Here is a 23,831-nt window from a genome sequence, read left to right as displayed (position 1 = left end):
CCAGTACACCCATGAGGTGGGACGAACTGTCCACCACAGCTACAGCTAAAGTCAGAGGTGAGCCTGGGGTACGAGGTGCTGGGTACCAGTAGTGTTTGCTGGACTTTTCTGTAGAGAACAAAAGACAGCTTTAAAATGTCTTATCTGAAAAAAACCTTTCAACTGTCTTTTTTCTTGTAATGGTTTACCTGTAATAGCCATTAAATATTTCAGTTCTCCAAAGCAAAATGAGCACCGATACACCCCTGAGTCCTTGGTTGTAGTCCCCATGTTCCCTCAGGGTTCAAGGCCAGAAAGGGAAAAGCAGATCTTTCTCCAGACTGGGTCATATGTGCGTACACAGAAGATCACACTAAGTCCACAGCCTTGCACACAGGAGATAGTCAGTAAATGCTGGCCGAATCAAAGCACAACAAAACTGAATACATCCTAGAAGTAAAGAGGCCTTACATAGCATCTGAATTTAGAGAAATTGGCGTGCCCACATTTATGCAGTTCATTGGAAACATGATCCAGTCTTGAACACAGGTCTCCAGACCTAGACTCTGCTTTCCAATTCATTTTTTTTTTTTAAAGAAGATTTTCAGACATTTCACGTGGTTCTGGATCAGACCCTGTCGGATCATGAGCTTCAGCTACTTGTGGCCTAGTTTTTCTCTTAGCCAAACACTCGTTTCTTTCCAGCTTCACATAGCTTAGCTTGTCATCTCTGTGGGGCTGTGTGGCTGAGCCCTCCAATTAAAGGGTGTGAAGAGATGGCAGAGCCTCGTGGTTTCTAGGCCCCGTGAAGAAATACTAGTGGTTGCTGTGGTGGTTGGGTGCCTTAGAGAAGAAGATTTGTCAAATGCTTTCTGATTCATCTTTATATCCTCCAAACCACCCAGTCCAAGGTGTATTTGTAACGGGTACTAAGGAAGTACTTGTGAAATGAATGAGTGGTTGTCTCTACAGACCACAGGTCAGTAGGTTAAAAGCCACGTGTGAAATTCTGAACAATAGCTTGTGTTGGTCTGCTGTCCTAGGAGCATATACAATGCAGCTGTGTGGTACTATCACCACTGCCAGGACAGGATGCCAGTCATTATGGTGACAGAAGATGAAGAGGCAATTCAGCAGTATGGAAGTGAAACAGAAGGAGTGTTTGTGATTTCATTCAAGGTATTTCAAGCTGTTGTGTGTGAGAGAATGAGTGTAAGTGTGTGTTCATATCCTCAGTAGCCCTCATAAGGCTCTAGGCCCCTTTAGCAACATGGAAGAGGGAAGATAAACAATGAAGGGAGACATTAAGAAGTCCCAGGTCTTCTCTTACCTTAAGAATTTTTCTTACCCACAAAACCAAATTTTTAGCAGCCAGGCCAGAGAGCACCTTGTGACCTGATACCAGTTGAGCTCAGAAAAAGGCGAGAAGGCAGGGTTCAGTCAGTCATGTTAAGATTAGCCAATAGTTGATCTTCTATTCTTCTCCCTCCTCTTCTTTTTATAAGCCTCATTGTAACTAGCCTACTTCGAACCATTTGCCTTTTTTTTTTTTAAATCAGAATGGCCTCCCTATGTACATATAGAATAACTGCTCAGAATAAACCTTATATTTCAATTTTAAAAAAGTTCCATGTCTTTATTATCCCCAAGTAATTAATCTTGACTTTAGCAAGTTCAAAGAGGATGCTTGTGACTGCAAGGCCCACAGCATCCAAGACTTCAGCCCAATAAGCCCCTGCTGATAGTAAAGTCATTTTTGTATTTATAATAACAATAGTAGGTTGAATCTTATACAATTGCCAGTATTCTTTTGTATTTGACCTACAAAACAGCAATTTTATATGGTTCCACCTAATGGTGATAAAAGTAAAAAAAACAAACCCACTGCTCTTGAGTCAATTCCGATACTCATAGCAACCATGTAGGACAGAGCAGAACTGCCCCATAGAGTTTCAAAGGCTGTAGTCTTTATGGAAACAGTACCACATCTTTCTCCCCTGACCTAATTATAATAAAAAAAAAAAAAGAGCCACCATATATTCAGTGGTCACTCTATGCCAAGCACTGTTCCAAGTACATTACATGTATTGTTTCATTTAACTCTATGAGGTAGGTGTTTTATCTCCATTTTATTGGTAAAGAAACTGAAGCTCAGAAAAGCCAAGCAACTTGCCCAAGGTCACACAGCTAGGAAGTGGTATAGCTGGAGAACCCAGGCTGTTTGACCTGAAGTTCTGGCTCTTAACCACCAGGGTATACTGCCTTCCAAATTGTTTTTCCGAACACACTGACAAACACACAAGAAACACTGTTTTAAGGCCAGCCTCGTTTTTCAGCTGTTTTCACTCTGCCCCACTTGTGAATGCATTGGAACTAAACGGGTCAATGAAGGGGTCAGGATGTGGTATTATTTATGTGGAGGCTGTCGGATCAGCTTGGTGTACGAATCACAGATGGGAGCAGCATTATCAGTGACAGTTTCTTTGGGCTGCCGTAGCTTCAGAGTTCTTCCTATCTCTTAGGTTCCGTTCAGGCAAACAGGACGACTGTTTATCTCTCAATTGATATTGGCCTCTCAAGTTCCACTGGTATATATATATATATATATATATATAAAACATCTAGAAACTAGAACAAGGCCTGCCATCACCCCTGTCAGTTTTCAGAAAGTCTAGTTGGATTTTGAATTGTAGATTCTATAAGGGTTCCCAGGTGCATGTATTGCTAAAGATCCGCCAATAGAATTTTCTTGGCCCTGCTATAAGAAAGTGTTTCTGCGTGGCAGAGAATTCTAGGGTTGCTGGATATTAATAGAAATGTCACTTGTTTTTTCTGTTACAATATATCATGTCTTGTTCCTGCAGAGGACTACAGTTGACTAAAGTTACATTTTTCTACTTTCTGTGAAAATTACTTTTCTTTGTAGTCTGGTGGTATTTTTTTTTTTTTTTTATAGTACAGTTTTATTTCATATAGCGTTTCTCAAGCAAACTGTGCGACCTAGGGCTTCATGGAGGTGAATAATAGCAGATGTTGTGAGTTCAGATGAGAGGGAAGCCCAGAATTTTCTCTGGGGACTTGAAGTTTAATGGAGAAGAGTGAAGACAATAGATCCCCCTTGAAGAGGTGGTTCATAATGATATGTTGGTGTTGATAAGTGGTCGTACAACTGGGGTACTGACCTTAGTACATACAGAACTTCTGGAAAGATGAGGGAAGAAAAGAAGCAGTTTGAACAGGACCCTAAAAGTAGTGGGGAAAGTGCTGGAGTTGGCAATAAGGATAATATATTTTCTTTTTTATTTGAGAAAAGAGAACGTGCTAGAATCTACCTTAGACTTAAAGCTAAGAATCACATATAAATTTGATTTTATTCAGCAAGAGTCAACCACTTGAGGGAACGTTTGAGGGAATGTTTCTGTGAACATAGCAGGGGTAGGAGGTACAAATTTCAGATGTATCATTGCCAATGCCACCATACCATCCTCTTTGGGTGGTCGCCTTGGTGTTTCATCTAGGGCCTCCCTGAAAGACTTATATCACAAGGTGCAATGATATTCAATAATTTAGTTGAGAAGGCCCTGGCCACTTGTTTCAGAGTTGTTTTAAACCAAGTCAACACACTAATAACAACATTGAGTCACCCACATGGGAACTGTTGCTGGATCAGTGGATAGTCACAAAAGAAGGCTCAGTCTTCAGGGAGCGTAGGAGGAGGGAAAAGCCTAACACCAAAGAGCAGAGACACCTCAACTTTCCTCCTTTCTGCTAATTTGGCATTGCCAGTGGGTTGAGGAGGGGAACTTGCTCATACATGTCACTCTATTCCATTTTTACCTGCTTATTTAAATTTCTTACGAACTTCGAATATTTCAAAACAAACAAACAAAAAAGACAAGAATACCCACATAGGAGCTTTTCCTCTTGATTTCATTCACTGTAGGCCATCGTCTGAAGCCATGAGATACACGGAAAGACAGGGGCTGCCTGGGTGTGTGTGTGCCATGCATGTGTGTGGAGAGAGATTTGGAAGTGCAAAGTAATCTGGGAGGTGGCGGCGTTCTGTGGTGGAATGGTCTCCCGGAGGTCCATTTGGCAAGGCGTCAGGGGTGAATGAGGTAGTAGAAAATGAACTGGTAGCGTTAGGCCCTGGAAGGTAATGCTCATTTAACACCTCCACAAAATGTCATGCCAGCAGTTCCTGTCCCAGGTTTTTTTGTAATGCTACTACAGTGAAGACTCATTGTCTTCTGACCATGTTTCTCTTGTGCCTTTATTCAACGCAGAATTACCTGGACAGTTTTTGGCCTGACTTAAAGGCCGCCCATGAGCTTTGCGATTCGATCCTTCAGTCTCGACGGGAGAGAGAGAATGAAAGCCAGGAGAGCCGAGGGAAGGAGTACCCGGAGCACCTTCCCCTGGAAGTGTTAGAAGCTGGGATTAAGTCTGGACGCTATATCCAGGTGAGGATGGTCATGCAGATGCAGCATCGGGACCGCCCAGGCAGTGTTCTCCTCATTGCCTCCCACAGGCCTCCGTTTTCAAAGGCTGCAAACAAGATGGTGTCGCAACGGCTCCCCTGGCCCCAGTAAGCCAGGGCTGTCAATCTTGAAAGTGACTGGGAGTCAGTCTTCCTGTAGACATCGGTGTTCACTGTGGAGCTACTCTGGAATGATGTGTTACCTATTAAGCATCACAGAAGAGGAGTGTGGAAGTCGCCTCATAAATGCCTCCTGTCACGAGGAAAAAGACATATTTTTTAATCAAAGTTCAGAGTTTTTTGGGTTTTTTTTAATTGTTTTTTACCTTTTTTTTAAATTTCATTTTATTGTACTTTAGGTGAAAGTTTACAGCGCAAATTACTTTCTCATTCAAAAATTTATACACAAATTGTTTTGTGACATTGGTTGCAATCCCTGTAATGTGTCAGCACTCTCCCCCTTTCCACCCTGGGTTCCCTGTGTCCATTTGTCCATTTTTCCTGTCCCTGCCTTCTCATCTTTGCTTTTGGGCAGGTGCTGCCCATTTGTTCTTGTATACTTGATTACACTAAAAAAGCACATTCCTCACATGTGTTATTGTTTGTTTTATAGGCCTGTCTAATCTTTGACTGAAAGGTGGACCCTGGGAGTGGCTTCATTTCTGAGTTAGCAGGGTGTGTAAGGACCATAGTTTCAGGGGTTCCTCCAGCCTCCGTCAGACCAGTAAGTCTGGTCTTTTTTGTGGATTTGAATTTTGTTCTACGTTTTTCTCCGCTCTGTCCAGAACCGTCTATTGTGATCTTTGTCAGAGTGGCTGGTGATGGTAGCAGGGAACCATCTTGTTCTTCTGGGCTCAGGCTGGTGGAGGCTGTGGTTCCAGTGGTCCATTAGGCCTTTGGACTAGTATTTTCCTTCTGTCTTTGGTTTTCTTCTTTCTCCTTTGCTTCCTCTATACTGTGTGTTGTTTTTCTGCTCATCAAAGTTAACTTGTCTGCTATCTAGCTAGTGATAACCCCTACTCGCCCCTTTCCTCCTTTGTGACCATCAAAGATTTTTTTTTTCCTGTTTGTAAACCTTTTCTTGAGTTCTTATAATAGTGATCTCATACAATATTTGTCCTTTCGTGATTGACTTATTTCACTCAGCAATGATGCCCTCCAGATTCATCCATGTCGTGAGATGTTTTGTGGATTCATCGTTGTTCTTTATCATTGCATAGTATTCCATTGAATTTGTTTATCCATTCAGCTCCTAATGGGAAGGTTCAGAGTTTTGGCAGGATTGTAAAATTGGTGAAATGTAGCTTTTTCACTACTTTGGCATTTTTCTACCCCCTTCAAGGGTCCCTTCATAACACCCCCAGAACCCAGAACCCAGACGCTGTCAAGATAGTGGGAAGGAACATGATTAAGTTATTGCTCAGATTTCAGCAGCTCTACATGCAGTCATTTGTGTGTGTGTGTGAGGTGGGCGCGGGGGGGGGGTCCTATATAGTTTTGTGACATGTGTGGATTGGTGTAACCACCACCATAATCAAGATAAAGAACTGTTCCTTCGTGGGGTTTATATTTTTAACAAGCATCTCAGGCGATTTTTACGCAGGCTGTTTGAGAACCACCACACTCAAGCCCCTCTCTAGAGCCTGGGTATTTTAAATGAGGGTGCCTAGCCAGGCCACCTTAAAACTTGGTGGTAAAGTTAATGGCATTCCTGGGAGGATATTTTGAGGAAGAAGGTTTTTAAAGATGACGTACCACTTCGGTAAGATAGGGCGTGGTGCTGTCAGCACTCAGTATAGCTGGGGGTAGTTCAAAATGTTAGTGTTTTTCTCTGGAGAAAAGAAAGCTTGGTGCTGAATGTTATTCCTAAAGAAAGGAATCACAGACACGGGGAGAATATTATGGGAGGAAAATACATAAGAATATTTTCATAGAGGTTTTTTTTTAAACTGGACCTTTTGGAGGTAAATCAGACTGAAAAATTGATTTTTCTGATTTTAGGGAATTCTGAACGTCAACAAACACAGAGCACAAATGGAAGCTTTTGTTCGGCTTCAAGGAGCTAGCAGTAAAGATTCAGGTTGTGTATAAACCTTATATCAATCTTGGTACCACTTTATTCATTCTGATATCACACAATAAAGAAAGCAAAGTTACATGTCATACATCTTCACATACGGTGGGAAGGCGGGATCAGGGCTGGTTGGTTTGCTTTTGTTTTTCTTTGCTTTTTGTCTATAAAAAAAATTTCTGATTTTGTTGTGATACACTTTTAAAAATGATAATAGCTAACATTATATTGAGTGCTTACTGTAGACCAGGTACTTTGTTGTCATTGTTTTCTACAGTTTACATGTGAGGAAAGGAAAATAGAAACAAAGTAACTTGCCCAGTGCCACACCCCACTAAGTGGCAGAGGTGAGCTTTCAGCAGAGGCAGTCTGGCTCCAGAGTCGGCTTTTAAGACGTTACCCTGCACTGCCTCAGTGTGTGCTGTTGCCTTATTGAAATCATAAAAAAAAATAATAAAAAGGAAAATGGGTATGGATAAATTATATCACAATATATTATAGTTCTTAGTTCTGTACTGGCAGGGTAAAAAGAAAAAAAAAAACAGTAGTCAAAGGAGCATGGCTGTGTTGAGGGAGAATGAGAAATAATGCTTTTGAAGGGCTTGCGCTTGTCAGGGTTCTCCCTCTGAGGCCTTCGGCATCCGTGGTTCATCAGCCCTGAGCACCTGCTCAGCTCTGTGGGCTCCCGGAGGGAAGGGCCCTGACAAAACTCCAGCAGGCTTCCATAGTTTCGTGCAGGGAACTCATGCCTTCCTCAGAGGACAACTGAAGGAGGCAGCGTTTCCGCGCCCGCCCGCCTGTGGAGGGAAAGAAGTCTGCCCTCACGCCTGAAGGAGTGCTGACTAGACTGCAAGTATACTATGATCGAAGTGTCTCACTGGTGCGGCTTCCCTCTTGGCTTGATGAGGATTCTCCGTGCTGCCCCAAACACAGATTTAGTCAGTGACATCCTAATCCATGGGATGAAGGCTCGAAACCGCTCGATTCATGGAGACGTGGTGGCTGCGGAGCTGCTCCCTAAGGATGAATGGAAAGGCAGAACCACCGCCCTGGGTGAGAGCGACAATGAGGACAAGGCCTCAGGCGAGTCCCCGAGTGAGCCCATGCCTACAGGTGAGCCAGCTGGACCATCACCTTGTGACCCGTTTTTCCTGTGGGATGTGTATTTTTCCCTCCTTCACAACCCAGAAACATTACGATTATTAATATGACATCATCTCTTCTCCATTATTGGTTTCTCCCTCTGCAGGTTTATTTTATTCTCATTAGTACCCAAATGCGCTGTAGTAGCTCCCATTTAAAAGAAAAGAAAACAAAAACCCTCCCTGGGTCCCACATCCCCCTCCAGCTACCAACCTTTTTCTCTGCTTCTGTGTGCACTGTCTCTGCCCATTCTCTCATGAAGCCACTTCATTCAGGGTTTCCCCATCACTCCTCTAGAACCGCTCTTGTCAAGGTCATCAGTGATCGTTGCCAGTGCATTGGTCAGTTTTCAGTCCTTGTCATCACCAACTACTTCCTTCTTTGGCTTCTGGTATTCCCACACTCTTACCAGTCTTCAACCCCACCAGTCACTCCTCCTTTGCTGGTTCTTCTCCATATCATTGTCCTCTTGGGTGCCCCGTGTTTCTGCTCTGGTTCTCTTATTCTCTACACTCTCTCCCTAGGAGATCTCATTCAGTCCTATGGCTTTATATCTCCAGCCCAGACCCCTTCCTCAGCCTCCAGTTTTGTCTACTCAACTATCTATTTGGCATCTTTCCTTGGACGTCTAAAGGGCATCGCAAACTTAACATGCCTGACAACAAACTCCTAATATCTACCCCAAAGCTGCTCTTCCCAGTGTTCCCCAAGAATGGCAAGTTCATTGTCACTGTAGGTCAAACCAAAGACCTTGGAGTTATCCTTGACTTTTCTCTTTCATTTACGCATCAGCAAATCCTGCCACCTCTAACTTTAACACACGGCCTGAAGTCAACCATTTCCCACACTTCACCAGTCTTCTCCTAAATGGGTCCACTCGCACCCTGTGGCTGGATCATCACAGCAGCCTCCCCACTAGTCGCCCTGTTCCCACCCCTGCTCCCACGTAGTCTTTTCTCTACACAGTAGCCACAGTGATCCTTTTAAAGGTAAGGTAGGTCCTCTTATGGCTTTGCTCAAAACTTTACAATGGCTGCTTCCTGTTTCTCTCAGAATAAAACCCAAAGTCCTTACTACAGCCTATGAGGCCACAGCCTGCGAGGCCACGGCCTGCGAGGCCACGGCCTGCAAGGTCCCACAAGCTTGGGCTGCCTCCTGTCGTTCTCCCTGTCAGTGTCTTTTACTTCAGCCACATTGACCTACTCATTCTTTCCACCACTTAGAACAAACTTTCCCCAAACATCTTGACACCACTTTCCCTCGCTTGATTCAATTCTCTGCTCAAATGTCACTTTATTTAAAATAATTGCTACTTCTGAACCTCTGCCTCACCCTACTTTGTATCTTTTTTTAGCAGTTATCACTACTTCACAGGTATTTATTTTCTCATTGTCTGTTTCCCACCCCACAGACACTCAGTCTAGAATGTGATCTCCGTGAAATCAGGGGCTTTGTTTTGATACTGCTGTATTCCCTGCTTCTAGAACAGCCTTGCTCTTGGTAGAGGTTCAAGAAGTAATTGTGAAAGGAAAAGAGCACTTTTAACTATTAAAGCTTGTTTTTCTCGACTTAAACCAGTGATGATTAAAAATGTATATCAGACTTACGATTGGTATACTTTCGTATGTATGATCTTGGACCAAATGATCTTGGCTGGTGGGAAAATGCAGGAGAGACCATGAATATGCCCGGTAGAAGGCACAGGTTAAAAAAAGAGTAAAAATCATTGACTTTTCCCAGCATACCTAAACCTGCGATTGATAAGATAAGGGTAAATGAGAAAGTGGGGCAAGTGAGCAGAAGAAAGAGCATACTAACAATGTTATATACAAAAGAGAGTGCCCACCTTAAAAAAAAAGTACGCATCTCAAAAACAAAATGCTACCATAACAATTGGCAGAGATATATGTTTGAGCGTCTCGTGCGGATGTGCTTGAGAACAAAAATGGGACGTTACATTTCTTGTTCTCTGTTACTGCTGCACTGGTCAGCATCTAGATTGGTGGCGTCTAGCCAGTTAATGCTTCATTTTGTCTTGTTTCCCCAAAGGCAGAGTGGTGGGCATCCTTCAGAAGAACTGGCGGGATTATGTGGTGACATTTCCATCCAAAGAAGAGGTCCAATCTCAGGGCAAAAATGCCCAGAAAATCCTAGTTACACCTTGGGATTACAGAATTCCCAAAATCCGAATTAGCACTCAGCAAGCAGAAGCCCTCCAGGTAGTTGACGTGGTTCCTCTGCTGTTCCCCCGACCCTGTTTGCCGGCTTTTGAGCAGAATCAGAAAGCATTGTTAATTCCTTTGCATAAGAGAAGGTAAATTATTGATGGCATCTGGCATTCTGAGATACCTTTTTTAAAAATTCTAAATATAAAAGAACCATCTAATAAGTCGTCCTTGGTTAATAAATGCCAGGCAGAGGGAAGCCGTCCTAGAAAGAGCTGTGTTAGGACATCCAGAGGGGACATACATTATCCAGCTGTCCGACACAGAAACTTCCAATAGATACGCTTTGCCAGCACTAACAAGCTTTCTTCCAGCAAGCGATATCGAAATACGATCACTCTGCCCTGTGGGGATGATACAGTGGTACTTTACAGGATTGATTATCCATAAAGTAATATAGCACTGGAGAGGAGACATAAACAGGAAAGTTAGAAACTAACATTTACTTGTGGCGAAGAGTGTAGGCATTGCCCGATTAATTCACCTGGTGTTTTGCAGGTTGTAAATGAGACACTAAAACAGGATGTCCCCAGGCAGTCACCTAGTCATTGTGTACTTCTGCATCTCGAAACCTTGTTGCATCCTCTCCTAGGCCAGTTGAAACTACGATGCTGACCACCTCCATGGTTTGCCAGGATTCTTGGGCAGTGGGGGGTTCAGCTCACACTGATAGCCTCTTCCCTACCAAATGGTGTCCTAAGACTTCAAAGAAATTAGAAAGTAACTCCTCACCGCCCCCCCCCCAAAAAAAACTTGAGACTTTTGTTTTAAAACTTCATTTGGACTATACATGATTGGGTTTTTCCCTTGTGTCCTCAAGTGTTAACAAGAATGTATTACAATTGACTTTCTTTAGGAACTAAAAGTTCCAGCCCACTTATTTGACGTAGAGCTGTAATGCCCTCCAAAGCACTGAGCCAGGTATTTACAGACTGTCTGGCAATTCAGTAAAATCAAAGAACCAAAAAACAAAACAGAAACACACCACCACTTGCAGATTGGCTGCTGTACTTTCCTTGGAACTCTGTGCTGGCTGTTTAGCTCTTGTTTGATTCTCTAATTGATCCACTTAACTCCTGCTGCTGGTTTCATGTTTCACTTTTCCCCTTTGTGTAGGACTTTAGGGTGGTTGTGCGTATCGATTCCTGGGAGTCGACATCCGTGTATCCAAACGGTCATTTTGTGCGGGTTTTAGGAAAAATCAGAGATCTGGAAGGGGAAATTGCAACCATCTTGGTGGAAAACAGTATCTCCGTTGTCCCTTTCTCAGAAGCTCAGGTCAGATTTCCCAGAGGCCTTTGGTCTAGTGACAGACATTGTATACATTTTCCTTTTGCTTTTGTTGCTGTTATTGTTTGTTTCATCATTAAGAAAAATCTTTGCGTTATGTCATAATCCACTGCCTAAAGCCACAGAAAATGGAAAAATCTCACTCCTCTTTTTTCTGTATTTGGACCCAACTGAAGTCAGCTTCAAGAGCAAAATTATTCTCCTATAGCCTCAGAGCTCTCAATTTTTATATTTTCTATCTGTGCTTAAACATGGTACGTCAGTCTTACAATCTGTACATCCATTGCTGGCAACTACAAGACTGCCTACTTGCAGCCCCAGCTGGGCTACACTTGCTAGCAGAATCACTCACCTGCACAAAAGCCCTGCACAAGGCCACAGGCAGCAGCTTCCCAGGTGCCATACATCTCTGACCCATGAGTTGAAAAATCATGCTCATTATGAAAGTTTTTGTAACCTTTACAGAAAACAGATACTCCATAAACATAAAGCATTTGGTTATTTTCCTCACTTTATGATATTTTAAAGTCCCCATAAATTGTGTTTATTCTTACATAGCAATATTCATAGTGTGCGCATACTGTTTCGTGCTCTGCTTCTTTCACTTAAAGTTATTTCTATATATTGACATAGCCTACTTATTTTTAATAGTTATGGCAAATTACTGTGTATTGATGTACCCTAGTTTGCTTAAACATTTTTCAATTGTTGGGCATTTGTGCTGTTTAATTTTTCAGTATTCTAAAGAATGCTACTTCAAACATTTTTATAAACATTGCTTTTTTTTCCCCCCTTTCGATCATTTCTTTGGAGTGTAATTATTAAAGTGAGATTACCAAGTCAAAGAGCATAAAAAATTTAAGTAGCTTTTGTTACGTATTGGCAGATTGTTCTCCAGAAAAATTAGACCAGTTTTGCGTTGCCATCAAGAGTATAGAGGCATTCTTATTTTCATTATAGTTTTTGACAGAACAGTAGCTATAATAGTAAAATATTTGAGAATATTTTACATTATTAAATGTTTATGCTTAACATTAGTTTCTGGAAATTATTTATTGACTTGTTTGGCAGCTCTTAGCGAAAATGTTAGAATAAAATACTATGTGGATTACACTTAATGGGACTAGAATTTTCTCTTCCCTTTTAGCCTAGTTAACTGTGAATTGATAGCTTAAAAAGGTAATAATGGAGAGAAAATGTCCAGATTGGTCCTGTTTAGATTATCTTTAAGCTTTTAATATTTGGGACATGTTGTTTTTTTTGGTCCTCCCCCCACCCACCGCCCAACGGCTTGACTTGAATGAAAAGTTCAACTATATTTTAAAAAATGGATCATTTGAAAACGGGGTAGATATTATCCTCTTTATAAACCACCTACTTGTTCTTACTCCAGCCCCCACAACTGAGAAGGCTAGTGGGAGTTGTTGGACATTTCCTGTTAGACTGTGAGTTTCCCCCTCAAGGACTGTGGACTGTGTCTTTCCTACTGACTCTTGGCTTTCCAGAGCCGAGCCCTGTACTTGACCTGTTTTAGGCATCCAATAAATAATTACTGATTCTAAGAAGTGACCATAGGTTGATTGCAGAAGGTAATTGGGAATGAATGGAATTTCTGTGAGGTCTCAGAGAGAGTGTAAGGAAGTAGATTCCTATAGAAACTTCTCGGGCATGAATTACTGAATATTCGGCCTCCCTTTGAACAGATGTGTAAGATGCCAGTGAACACACCAGAAAATCCCTGGAAGGTGAGTCCTGAAGAGGAACGAGAACGTAAAGACTTGAGGAAAACCCACCTTGTGTTCAGCATTGACCCCAAAGGTTGCGAAGATGTGGATGATACACTCTCAGTCAGAACCTTAAATAATGGCAACCTGGAACTTGGAGTCCACATTGCAGACGTGACGCACTTTGTGGCACCAAATTCTTATATTGATACTGAAGCTAGAACAAGGTAATGCTGTTTGAAATCAGTGTTACAATAGAATATATATGTGACTGTAACATATTTTGTAGCTATGCTAGTTTCAGGTTTTTACAACAAAAATTTCACGTTTGTGCAATTCTAAAGATTCCTTTCAAGAAAAAAACATTGAGGACCACTTGCCCTTTTCCTTCAGAAAAGCAGTACCTCGATGGGTTTCTCTCTCCCTTTTCAACATAACCTTTTCACTCATTAGTTCTTACTCAGTCGCAATAGTTAAATTTTTCATGCAGTAATATGGTATTATAATGTAGTATAAATACTAGAGCATTACCTTTTATTTTTCTTACATAACTAAAATTCTTGTCAGCGAAGAAGGCTTTTTCTTTCTTTTTTGTGTCAGTGGACAAATATTCAACAAAGAGCAGTATGACTTAGAAAAGTGGGAGCATGGGAATAGCTTTATCACCCAGTCCGCTACACTTTATGAAAAAGCAGCAGCCTTGGGGGTTCTGTGCTGCCATCTTGGTTGTTTACCTCACCATAGCCCGCAGGCAGCGGTTCTCCTTCTCACTGTTGAAGGTCACATGCATCTTGTGTGCTATTCACAGGGCCACCACCTATTACTTAGCAGATCGTCGCTATGACATGCTGCCCTCCATCCTCAGTGCTGATTTGTGTTCCCTCCTGGGAGGTGTCGATAGGTGAGTTTGTTTGCTGTTTATTTTTATTATTATTATTTGTCTTCAGAACTTGTCTTGGCTCTTCTGTGGTACCTGATGCTCCCTGCACCTGCCCTCCTTCTGTTCCTCTAATACGCAGTTACTATCCCACTCCTCACCCCCGCTTTCCTCTATCTACACACCCCTCTGCACCACTCTTCTTTAAAGTCCGCCAGAGTCTGGGAACAAATCCATATGGCTTTGTATTCGGAGCTGTGTATGTGTGCATATGTTTCCTCTGGTTGAGGCTATTTTGCATGAGGGTCATGAACTAAGGGAATTTTTTGTTTGTGTATTCGTTGTAGTTATTTGTATTTATCTTTGAATAGGGAATAAAATCATTTAGTACCAAATTCATAGTTTCTAAAAGATACCTAGTGAAAGCCTCCCTCCTCTCTCTCTCTCTCAGTTACTGATTTCTTATGTATCTTTTTAGATATATATATGTATATACAGTCCTGGTGGCACAGTGATTAAGAGCTCGGCTGCTAACCAAAAGGTCAGCGGTTCAAATCCACCAGCAGCTCCTTAGAAACCCTACTCTGTCCTCAAGGGTTGGTATGAGTCGGAATCGATTTGATTGCAATGGGTTTGGTTTGGTTTTGGTTATATGTATACACACACAAGCAAATATGGATATCTTTTCTTTCTTTACAAATGGTGGCATTATATATACGTTCAGTTACCTTGCTTTTCTAAAGAAAAAAAAAAACTTTATGCATTTTGGCTATCATTCCGTATTAATAACAGCCACTTATCTGTGGAAGTTGGGGTTGTTTCCAGTCTTTTGCTGTTACAAACAAAGCTGTACTGAAATGCTTTGAACATAGGTCATTTCACGTTTTTACACATACAGTCTCTCTGAAGGATAAATTCCTAGAAGTGGTATTGCTGTGTCAGAGGACACATGCATTTGTGTTTAGATAAATATAATTAAATTGTCCTCCATAGAGATGGCACCAATTACATTCTCCCCACAGCCTTGCCAACACATATGTTGTGTTTATCTTTGCCAATTTGATAGATGGAAAATAGTATCTCAAAGTTGTTTTAATTTACATTTTTTTTTACTGTGAATAGAGTTAAACATTTTTTAAATTTTTTATTGTGCTTTAAGTGAAAGTTTACAAATCAAGTCAGTCTCTCATACAAAAATTTATATACACCTTGTTACATACTCCTAGTTGCTTTGCCCCTAATGAGACAGCACACTCTCTACCCTGTATTTCCATATCCATTCAGCTAGCTTCTGTTCCCCTCTGCCTTCTCATCTCCCCTCCAGACAGGAGCTGCCCACATAGTCTCATGTGTCTACTTGATCCAAGAAGCTCAATCCTCACCAGTTATCATTTTCTGTCTTATAGCCCAGCCCAATCCGTGTTTGAAGAGTTGGTTTTGGGAATGGTTCCAGTCTTGGGCTAATAGAAGGTCTGGGGACCAAGACCTCTGGGGTCCTTCTAGTCTCAGTCAGACCATTAAGTCTGGTCTATTTATGAAAATTTGAGGTCTGCATCCCACTGCTCTCCTACAAAGTTATACATTTTTTGTATATATAAGAGCTGTTTATGTACTGTAAACTACTTCTTTTTTCTTGCCCAATTTTCTTTTAAATTTTCGATCTATTTCTAACTGATTCATAGGAGCTCTGTATTTATTAAGGAAACTAGCCCTTTGTTTTCTATGTGTGTTGCCCATTTTGTATATGTTTTTAAAAAGCATGATTTGGTGGCAAAATGTTCTTTACTCGCTCATTTTCTTGCTAATTAACCTACCATCAAGACTGATGTCATAGTTCAGTTTCATCCTGTAGGATTTGAAAGGCTTTGCTCTCTTTACTGGGGAGCCAAACAGACTTGACTCCATCTGTGCCGTGCTATCTAATCAACATGGAGGACTGTAACGTGAGGCTTATAACATCACACGTACACTCATGTCGTGTTTGTTCAGGGCTCAGCAGAAGTTCGTCTGGCTTTGTTTTAATTCAAAATAAGTTTTTAATTTAGTGGTGGGGTGGTTGGATTGAGACATTAGGGCAGAAACTTGTGGCAATGTCATTTCTTTCAAGTTACATTTAAGGTCGAATTCTGCTTGCTTCAAAAATGGGAAAGCTGAATAGTGATGTTGTCGCCATTACTGGTTTTGTAGGTATGCTGTCAGTGTCATGTGGGAGTTGGATGCAACCTCCTATGAAGTTAAGAAAGTGTGGTATGGCAGAACCATCATTCGATCAACATACAAACTGTTCTATGAAGCAGCCCAGGAACTACTGGATGGAAACTTCAGCGTTATTGAAGATATTCCGGAATTCAAAGACTTGGATGAGAAGAGCAGACAAGCTAAGCTGGAAGAGTTAGTGTGGGCAATTGGAAAACTGACCGACATAGCTCGCCATGTCCGAGCCAAACGAGACCGTTGCGGTGCCCTGGAACTTGAGGGAGTAGAGGTTCGTGTACAGCTAGATGAACAAAAGAACATTCACGACCTCATCCCCAAGGAGCCCCTGGAAGTCCATGAGACGGTGGCCGAATGCATGATCCTGGCCAACCACTGGGTGGCTAAGAAGATCTGGGAGAGCTTCCCTCATCAGGCCTTGTTGCGCCAACACCCTCCTCCACACCAGGAGTTTTTTTCTGAACTCCGGGAATGTGCTAAAGCCAAAGGCTTCTCCATAGATACACGGTATTCCTCTTTTGAAGGGGTAGAGGAATGGGAGGGAGTATTGTACACTTGTTTTTTTTTTTTTTGGAACATTTTATTTTGGGTAAAAGTTTACACAGCAAGTTATTTTTCTGTTCAACAATTCATACACATATTGTTCCTGGACATTGGCTGCTGTCTCTTGCTGTCCCCCTCCATGTGTCAGCACTCTCCCCATTTCCACCCAGCCTTCCCCGTTTCTATCCCTCCAGTTTCCCTGCCCCTCCTTGCCTTCTCATCTTTGCTTTTGGGCAGATGTTGTCCCTTTGGTCTCAGATAGTTATTGTTCTAAGGAGCACATTCCTCACAGGTGTTTATTTTATAGGCCAATCTGTTATTTGGCTGAAAGGTGACCTCCGGGAGTGGTTTCATTTCCAGGTTAAAAGGGTGCCTTAGAACAATAGTCTCGGGTGTTCCTCTAGTCTCTATCGGTCCAGTAAATCTGGACTGTTTTATGAATTTTAGTTTTCTACATTTTTCTCCCATTCTAATCGGGACTATACACTCGTTTTTAATCTTAGCAGTAATTGCTATAATGTGGCAGCCAGATCTTTACCAAGAATAAACCCAGCGCTGTTGAGTGAATTCCGACTCATAGTGACCAAAAATAGAAAACGTCCTGGCTGTCATTTAATGCTGCATAGTTTCCAAGGAGCTCCTGGTGGATTTGCACTGCCGACCTTTTGGTTAGCAGCTGTAGCACTTAACCACTATGCCACCAGAGTTTTTCCAATAGGTATAGAAGCTTAAAAACATTTACTTAGGCATAATCTTGACCCACTACAATTTGTCTCATAGAAGTAGAGAACCTATTACTCTTGGTTTAATTTCATCTGCTCCACAGGCAGATACCATATCCCTGTAGCAGTATCCTTAGATACTACACTAAGGATAAGTTTATCCCATTGACCCATAAAATGGAACATTTTGACTCCCAACTTTCAGGATAAAATATTTTTTTATTAAAAATGGTGTAAATGATTTTTTAAATATTTTGTTGTTAAATCTCAGGTACTAATGAAAACACCTGTTTATTGATCTGTCTTTAGGTTGTTTGGTGTCTGTGTGCCAGGCACACGGGCTAAGGGCTTTCAGATATCGCCTCGATTAATCCTTAACTGTGATTAGGTGGTGGTGGTATCATTCATATTTCACAGGGAGGGAAATTAAGTCCAGAGAGGTTAAGTAACTTGTCTGGGATTGAACAGCTAATCAAGAGCAGAGCCAGGATCTGAATCCAAGTCCCTCGAGCTTGAAAGCTCACATTAGTGACCACTCTTGTCATGTTGTGTTTGTTTATCGTTATTCTCCACCTTTCCCCCTTTCTCTTAGCAGGCCACGATATAGAACTGAGTTATATGTTGTGTTATTAGTTTTATTTTTCAGTATGATTTAATATTTCCGGTTTTTTTTCATTATTATTTCAAGAGTAAATAAATGGAATTTTGAGAATAAATAAACCTCTCCCTTTAAAAAGAAAAACTAGTTTAGGTTTATTCTACTTGCATACCTTAGGTTTAGTTTCATTTTGTTTGAACTCTCTGGCTCAGTAATTCTTGACTTAAAATAAAAACAGAAGCCCGTTCTCTGACGTGTCTGGGATGTTTAAGGGTATTAGGAGTTCAATTCAGCACATATTTGACCACCTACTGTGTGCCAAGCATTAACTTAACCTAGTAGGTATCAGTACATTACTCTTGACTACTTAAGAAATTTATTTAAATTTTGACACACTTTGTTTAACCTGAAAAGCAATCGAGATTTCGGTAGATGAAGAGTTGCTTCTGAGATGTGTCCAAGGTAAACTTGACTACTGCCAGGCAGAGGCGTTCCAGCCCATGCATGAAGGTTCCCCTCGGAGCGTTGATTTGTAAAGTACTTCTTGGGGCTAAAGGAATGTTTTTCTCTTCTTTGTCAGGTCCAATAAAACACTGGCTGAATCTCTGGATAAAGCGAACGACCCCAGCGATCCCATTGTGAACAGGCTGCTGCGCTCCATGGCTACGCAGGCCATGTCTAACGCTCTGTACTTCTCCACGGGGTCCTGTGCGGAGGAGGAGTTCCGCCATTACGGTAAAGAAGAACGTTTTCCTGTTTGTGGCGAGAACCTTGAACAAGTTGTTCAAAAAGTTTTGGTTGTTGTTTATTTCGATCTTTTGGTTCCTTTTGAAAGGTCTTGCATTAGATAAATATACCCACTTTACTTCTCCAATCAGAAGATACTCCGATATCGTAGTACATCGATTGTTACTGGCAGCCATCTCAAAAGATAAGAAAATGGAAATTAAGGAAAACCTGTTCAGCAACAAAGAGCTGGAGGAATTATGCAGACATATCAACAACAGGAACCGAGTAAGAGGGTATTTTCAGTTCTCCTACCCTATCACCTCTTTCCTTAAGAGAATATCAGCTTTATTGTGTAGCAGAATGAAGTACCATATATTCTAGCAAATCAAATTCTAGGATTATTCCAGCCAATGAAATAACATGAAAAATGACAGTTTGTTGAGTAGCTCTCAGTAGATTTACAGATGTTCTGGGGGAGCTCACGTGGATTTGGGAGATTTAATAGTAGGTCAAATACGTTTCTCTCAAAATGCAGAAATGTAAAAGATCAGGTAACACATAAACATATGAAAAGAAGACAGTAAAGCTGCCCCTCATCCTACCAACCAAGGGTGACCACTAGTAACACTTCCAGATACTCCTAACATTTCTATTTATAAAAATATCATATCCTGCGTGCTGTTTGAAATCTGCTTTTTTCACTTAACAACCCACCTGTTATTGATAGCACGCCATGTCAGTAAATAGCTGCATCATCCTTTCAGAAACTGCCTTGTATCCTCGAGAAGCATTCAACACTTAGGGAGTTTACAGTTTTGTCTGTCACCTAGTGTTTGAGCTCTGTGCCATGCCACTAGCCATGTTAGCTATTTAAAGTAACTAAAACCTAATAAAATTAACATTTTAGCTCCTCAGTCTTTTTGGCCGCATTTAACATGCTCAATTGCCACATGTGGCAGATGGCCCCCTGTTGCACAAGGCAGATATATATTTCCATCATTGCAGAGAGTTCTGTTGGGTGGTGCTGTTCTGGCGAGTCCAGTGTACAGCCATCCTTGTGTGTAGACTTTTACAGACTTGTCAGCTCTTTGCCTGGATATGTTCCTAGAAATGCAATTACTGAGTCAAAAGGCGTCCACAAACAAAACTGTGATACATATGACTGAATTGCTCTCCAGAACAGTAATGCTAACTTACACTACCACTCACAGGATTTTGGTAGAGCAAACTTGAAAATAAAGGTAGCACATAGGTGATACTTTACCTAAAATGGGCATGTCCCAAATTTGCCAACCTCTTGCATATGGTTTGTGCTCAACTGCTAACCTGAAGGTTGGTGGTTCAAACCCACCCAGCAGTACCATGGAAAAAAGACCTGGTGATCTGCTTCCATTAAGATTACAGCGCCCACCCCGCCAAAAAAAAAACACTGTGGAGCAGTTCTACTCTGTAATACATGGATGGGGTCACTATGAGTCAGAACTGACTTGACAGCAATTAACAATTTAATGAACTGTAAACAGGTTCTAAAGAACAGGTTAAAAGAATTTTCTAAGATATTTTCTAGGGATAATACTGTGTAGTTAGGTTCTCACAAAAATTGTTGTAATTCATAATATGAAACAACTTTTGTAATAAGGGTTTTCTAGAATCTAACCTCTTTAAAGACTGTTTCTATGGGAATATGGATGCATGTTCCTTCTGGAAGTGTCAGGGAAGTCTGTTGTCATGCTTTGGGTGTGCTTCGTCTTCCAGGCAGCTCAGCATTCTCAGAAGCAGTCCACTGAGCTTTTCCAGTGCATGTATTTCAAAGACAGAGACCCCGAGACTGAGGAGCGGTGCATATCGGATGGTGTTATTTACTCAATTAGAACTAATGGTGTGCTTGTATTTATACCAAGGTACGTACGTTATAGCCAACAAAAAAGTTAAGAAATCACAGTTAAACTGCAAGTCTAGAACATGAACAGTATATTCGATATAATTTGTTAAATACTCATTTTAGCAACTATAAAGTTGTCGTTAGGGGCTGTCAAGTTGGTTCTGACTCAGTGATCCTATGCACAACAGAATAAAACACAGCCCCGTCCTGCACCGTCCTCACAATTGTTATTATGCTTGAGCCCACTGGTGTGGCCACCTTGTTAGTCCATCTCCTTGAGGGTCTTCCTCTTTTTTGCTGACCCTCTATGATAAAGTTACATGCACATAATGTATAATTCAGCATGAGGTAGAAGACTGGAATCTAGTACATGGGTACTAGTCATCAGTCTTAGGATAAGGTTTTACTTTCTCATAAGCAAAAGTTGGTTTCTTTCTGCTCAGATGAAATAAACATTTGAAGGTAAATCACAGGAAAAGGAATTTGCTTTTAATTTAGAAGAAAAACTAGCATTCTAGATAAGTTACAAGGTCTGTGTACTAAGACGGTATTATCTCTCTCTGGACTTTTGCCCTATTAATGGTTCAGGTTTGGGATTAAAGGTGCTGCTTACCTAAAAAATAAAGACGGTTTAGTGATCTCCTGTGGCCCAGACAGCCGTTCTGAATGGCAACCAGGATCGCTTCAACGATTTCAAAACAAAATTACCTCTACCACAACCAGAGGGGACTCTGTTACGTTCCATTTGTTTGACCATGTGACAGTAAGTCTGCATTTATATTGCGTGTTGTCTTCAGTGGTGCCCTGGTGGCTTCAATGGTTAAGACCTCAGCCGCTAACCAAAAGGTCAACAGTTCAATCCACAAGCTGCTCTTTGGAAACCCTATGGGCCAGTTCTACTCTGTCTATAGGGGCGGTGAGTCAAAATCAACTCGACGTCAACAGTTTTTTTGTTGTTGTTGTTGTTTTCAATATAAAGAACCAAGTATGTGATTTAGTAATACACGTCTTCTCCTCTATGACAGGTGAGGATATCTGTACAGGCCTCACGTTGCCATTCCGACACCATCAGGCTTGAAATAATAAGCAACAAACCATACATGATACCAAATACAGAACTTTCCCACCAGAACCCCCTCTTGCTGAAGAGTGAATTGGTGAAAGAAGTAACTAAATCTGTGGAGGAAGCTCAGCTTGCCCAAGAAGTCAAAGTAGAGACCATTCAGGAAGAATATCAAGAATATTGCCAAACAAAGGGAAGAAGCCTCTACTTGCTTCTAGAGGAGATAAAGGACCTAGCTCTCCTGGATGTTTCCAACGATTATGGAGTGTAAAATACTCTTACTTCATTAAAGGAGCTTTATCTTCTGTGAATGTTTTACCTTCTCTTCAACATTAACACCTAATTGTGTCACCCAGTGTTCTAGTCCATCAGGATTGAGCAGATACTTCGTATGTGTAAAATGTTCTCCTAATTAATTAAAGTCCCTTTAAATAAAGGGTAATGAGTTCGCTATGGAAACTGATTTCTCAGTGATGAATAGTCATAGTATATGGCATACTATATAGTAATGGTGGCTCTGACAGTAACGCTGGCAGCTTTTTAATAAACCCAGGATTAATTTTTGGTTGTCTTGTCTCAAATAAGTTCTTTCAAAATAAATTTTATTGTTTCCAATAATTGCTACCCTGGGCCATTTGGGTCACAGGCCCCTTTGACATCATCTGTCAGATTGACTTTACAGTTTCAGGTAATAATACTCAGTTGTGTCCACCTCTCCACTTTAAAACTAGTCCATATTTGACTCAAAGCCCCCCCCCCCCCCGCCCGCCGCATACGGCATAGGGAGTGGGGTGGGGAACACGGATGAGGTTTCTCTCAAACTTCCCTTCCCACTCTCCCATCTTCTTGAGTACTACTCCTTGGATGATGGAAACTGTTGTTACTTTGCCAGTAAGCGTACCACCAACTCATTACTCTTAGTCATCTCCTCTAATCCAGCTGAGGGTGGGCAGAAACCTTAACAGACCCTGTTGTTGTTAGGTGCCACTGAGTCATTACAACTCATAGTGACCCTATGCACAACAGAACAAAACACTGCCCAGTCTTGTGCTGTCCTCACGATTGTTGCTATGCTCGAGCCCACTGAACAGACCCTCTTGAGAAAATGAATCCCAAGCAGTTTCTCTAGGCATTGGTCATACCTAGAGGCTGAGCTACATCTTCTAGCTGACCCTTATAGGCAGTAACAAGCCACCATGCTCTGTGGCACATGCCTCTGCCCACCACTAGGGCAGTCTCCAGCAAGCCCACTCTCCCATCCCACATGTTCCTTGTGCTCAACTTGCTAGCTTTTCAACCAAACCACCTTTGTCACTCCCTGTCCTCACCTGAAGTCAGCAAGCCTGAAGAGAACGAGATGCCTGCCTTCCCTGCTTTGTGCACAGCAAGTCTCCTTTAGCACCATTACCCCAGCCTTTCCCAGGGGAAATACTTGCTTCTTTACAAACCTAGTCTCTCTCACAAAGGTAACCTTCTTCCCAATATAGTTTGTAAAAACTAACTTTCCCCTTCTCGACCTAGCTAGGAATCTCTTGCCAAGAAACAGACTTTGTTTTGAACTTGGTTGTCAACAAGGTGCTTTCTCCTCTAATTACTCCCTCCACCAAGTTAATAAGCTCAGGCAGGGGAAGGACTCTACCAGGGTCTTCTCACCATCCAGCCCTAACACCTCTAGCCTCGTATTCACCATTCCCAAGTCTGCCTTATTTCCTAAATCTTCATCTCTATGTCACTATTGTACATGTTCTTCCCAATACTTGAATTTCTTCTGCCAAGTCAAAGGTCTCTCCTGTGAATTCTCTTAAGTCCTCTGGATCCCCCACGGCACTTTGCAAATTGCTCTCCAGTCAACTGGAGAGAGCAGTTCTTTGAAGTTCTATATTTAGCACCTATATGGGCCAGGCAATACATCTCCCATGTGACCTTTCAAATATTAAGGTGACTCCTCAAAATACATGTAAATACACGCAGACCTTAAACATTTTACCAAAAGTGTAAAGTGCAGTATTAAATATTGATGAGCAATGTTCATAAAGCCTCTAGAGACAGTTTGTAATTTTCAGTTCTTTAAAAAAATGGACATTAATATTCAATATATATTTACATCTTAAAACACCACCCAATTTAGTGAAAACAATGAATCCAACGGCATGCTAGCAGCAGAACTTGCTTATTAACTAATTTTATGAAGTCATAGTCATCTGTGTAAAAATAAACACCAAAGAGAATAAATAGACTGTTAACTAAATTTAATAAGTAAATGACAAGCGTAATTATAAATAAATACCAGA

General features: G+C 41.4%; 1 protein-coding gene across 4 annotated transcripts in view; it reads left to right on the top strand.

The window, feature by feature from the left end:
• The window catches only part of DIS3L (DIS3 like exosome 3'-5' exoribonuclease), a 30,916-nt gene extending 8,803 nt beyond the window's left edge, over nucleotides 1-22,113 (top strand). For 2 of the 4 annotated variants that reach the window (XM_010598052.3, XM_064267378.1), the window contains exons 4-17: nucleotides 1,023-1,158; nucleotides 4,266-4,442; nucleotides 6,461-6,539; nucleotides 7,464-7,643; nucleotides 9,723-9,895; nucleotides 11,015-11,176; nucleotides 12,892-13,139; nucleotides 13,721-13,813; nucleotides 15,977-16,510; nucleotides 18,447-18,601; nucleotides 18,702-18,880; nucleotides 20,351-20,496; nucleotides 21,066-21,240; nucleotides 21,503-22,113. In XM_010598052.3, the coding sequence (XP_010596354.3) occupies nucleotides 1,023-1,158; nucleotides 4,266-4,442; nucleotides 6,461-6,539; nucleotides 7,464-7,643; nucleotides 9,723-9,895; nucleotides 11,015-11,176; nucleotides 12,892-13,139; nucleotides 13,721-13,813; nucleotides 15,977-16,510; nucleotides 18,447-18,601; nucleotides 18,702-18,880; nucleotides 20,351-20,496; nucleotides 21,066-21,240; nucleotides 21,503-21,811 (2,746 nt within the window). In that variant the 3' untranslated portion in view covers nucleotides 21,812-22,113. The remainder of the gene's footprint in view (nucleotides 1-1,022; nucleotides 1,159-4,265; nucleotides 4,443-6,460; nucleotides 6,540-7,463; nucleotides 7,644-9,722; nucleotides 9,896-11,014; nucleotides 11,177-12,891; nucleotides 13,140-13,720; nucleotides 13,814-15,976; nucleotides 16,511-18,446; nucleotides 18,602-18,701; nucleotides 18,881-20,350; nucleotides 20,497-21,065; nucleotides 21,241-21,502) is intronic. The other 2 variants (XM_003418374.4, XM_023558356.2) reach the window with 2 other exon arrangements.
• The last annotated feature ends 1,718 nt before the right edge of the window (nucleotides 22,114-23,831 follow it).

The sequence above is a fragment of the Loxodonta africana genome, chromosome 13, assembly GCF_030014295.1.
Source record: "Loxodonta africana isolate mLoxAfr1 chromosome 13, mLoxAfr1.hap2, whole genome shotgun sequence".
NCBI classification, from domain to species: Eukaryota; Metazoa; Chordata; class Mammalia; order Proboscidea; family Elephantidae; genus Loxodonta; species Loxodonta africana.
This window is presented reverse-complemented; position numbering and strand designations above follow the sequence as displayed.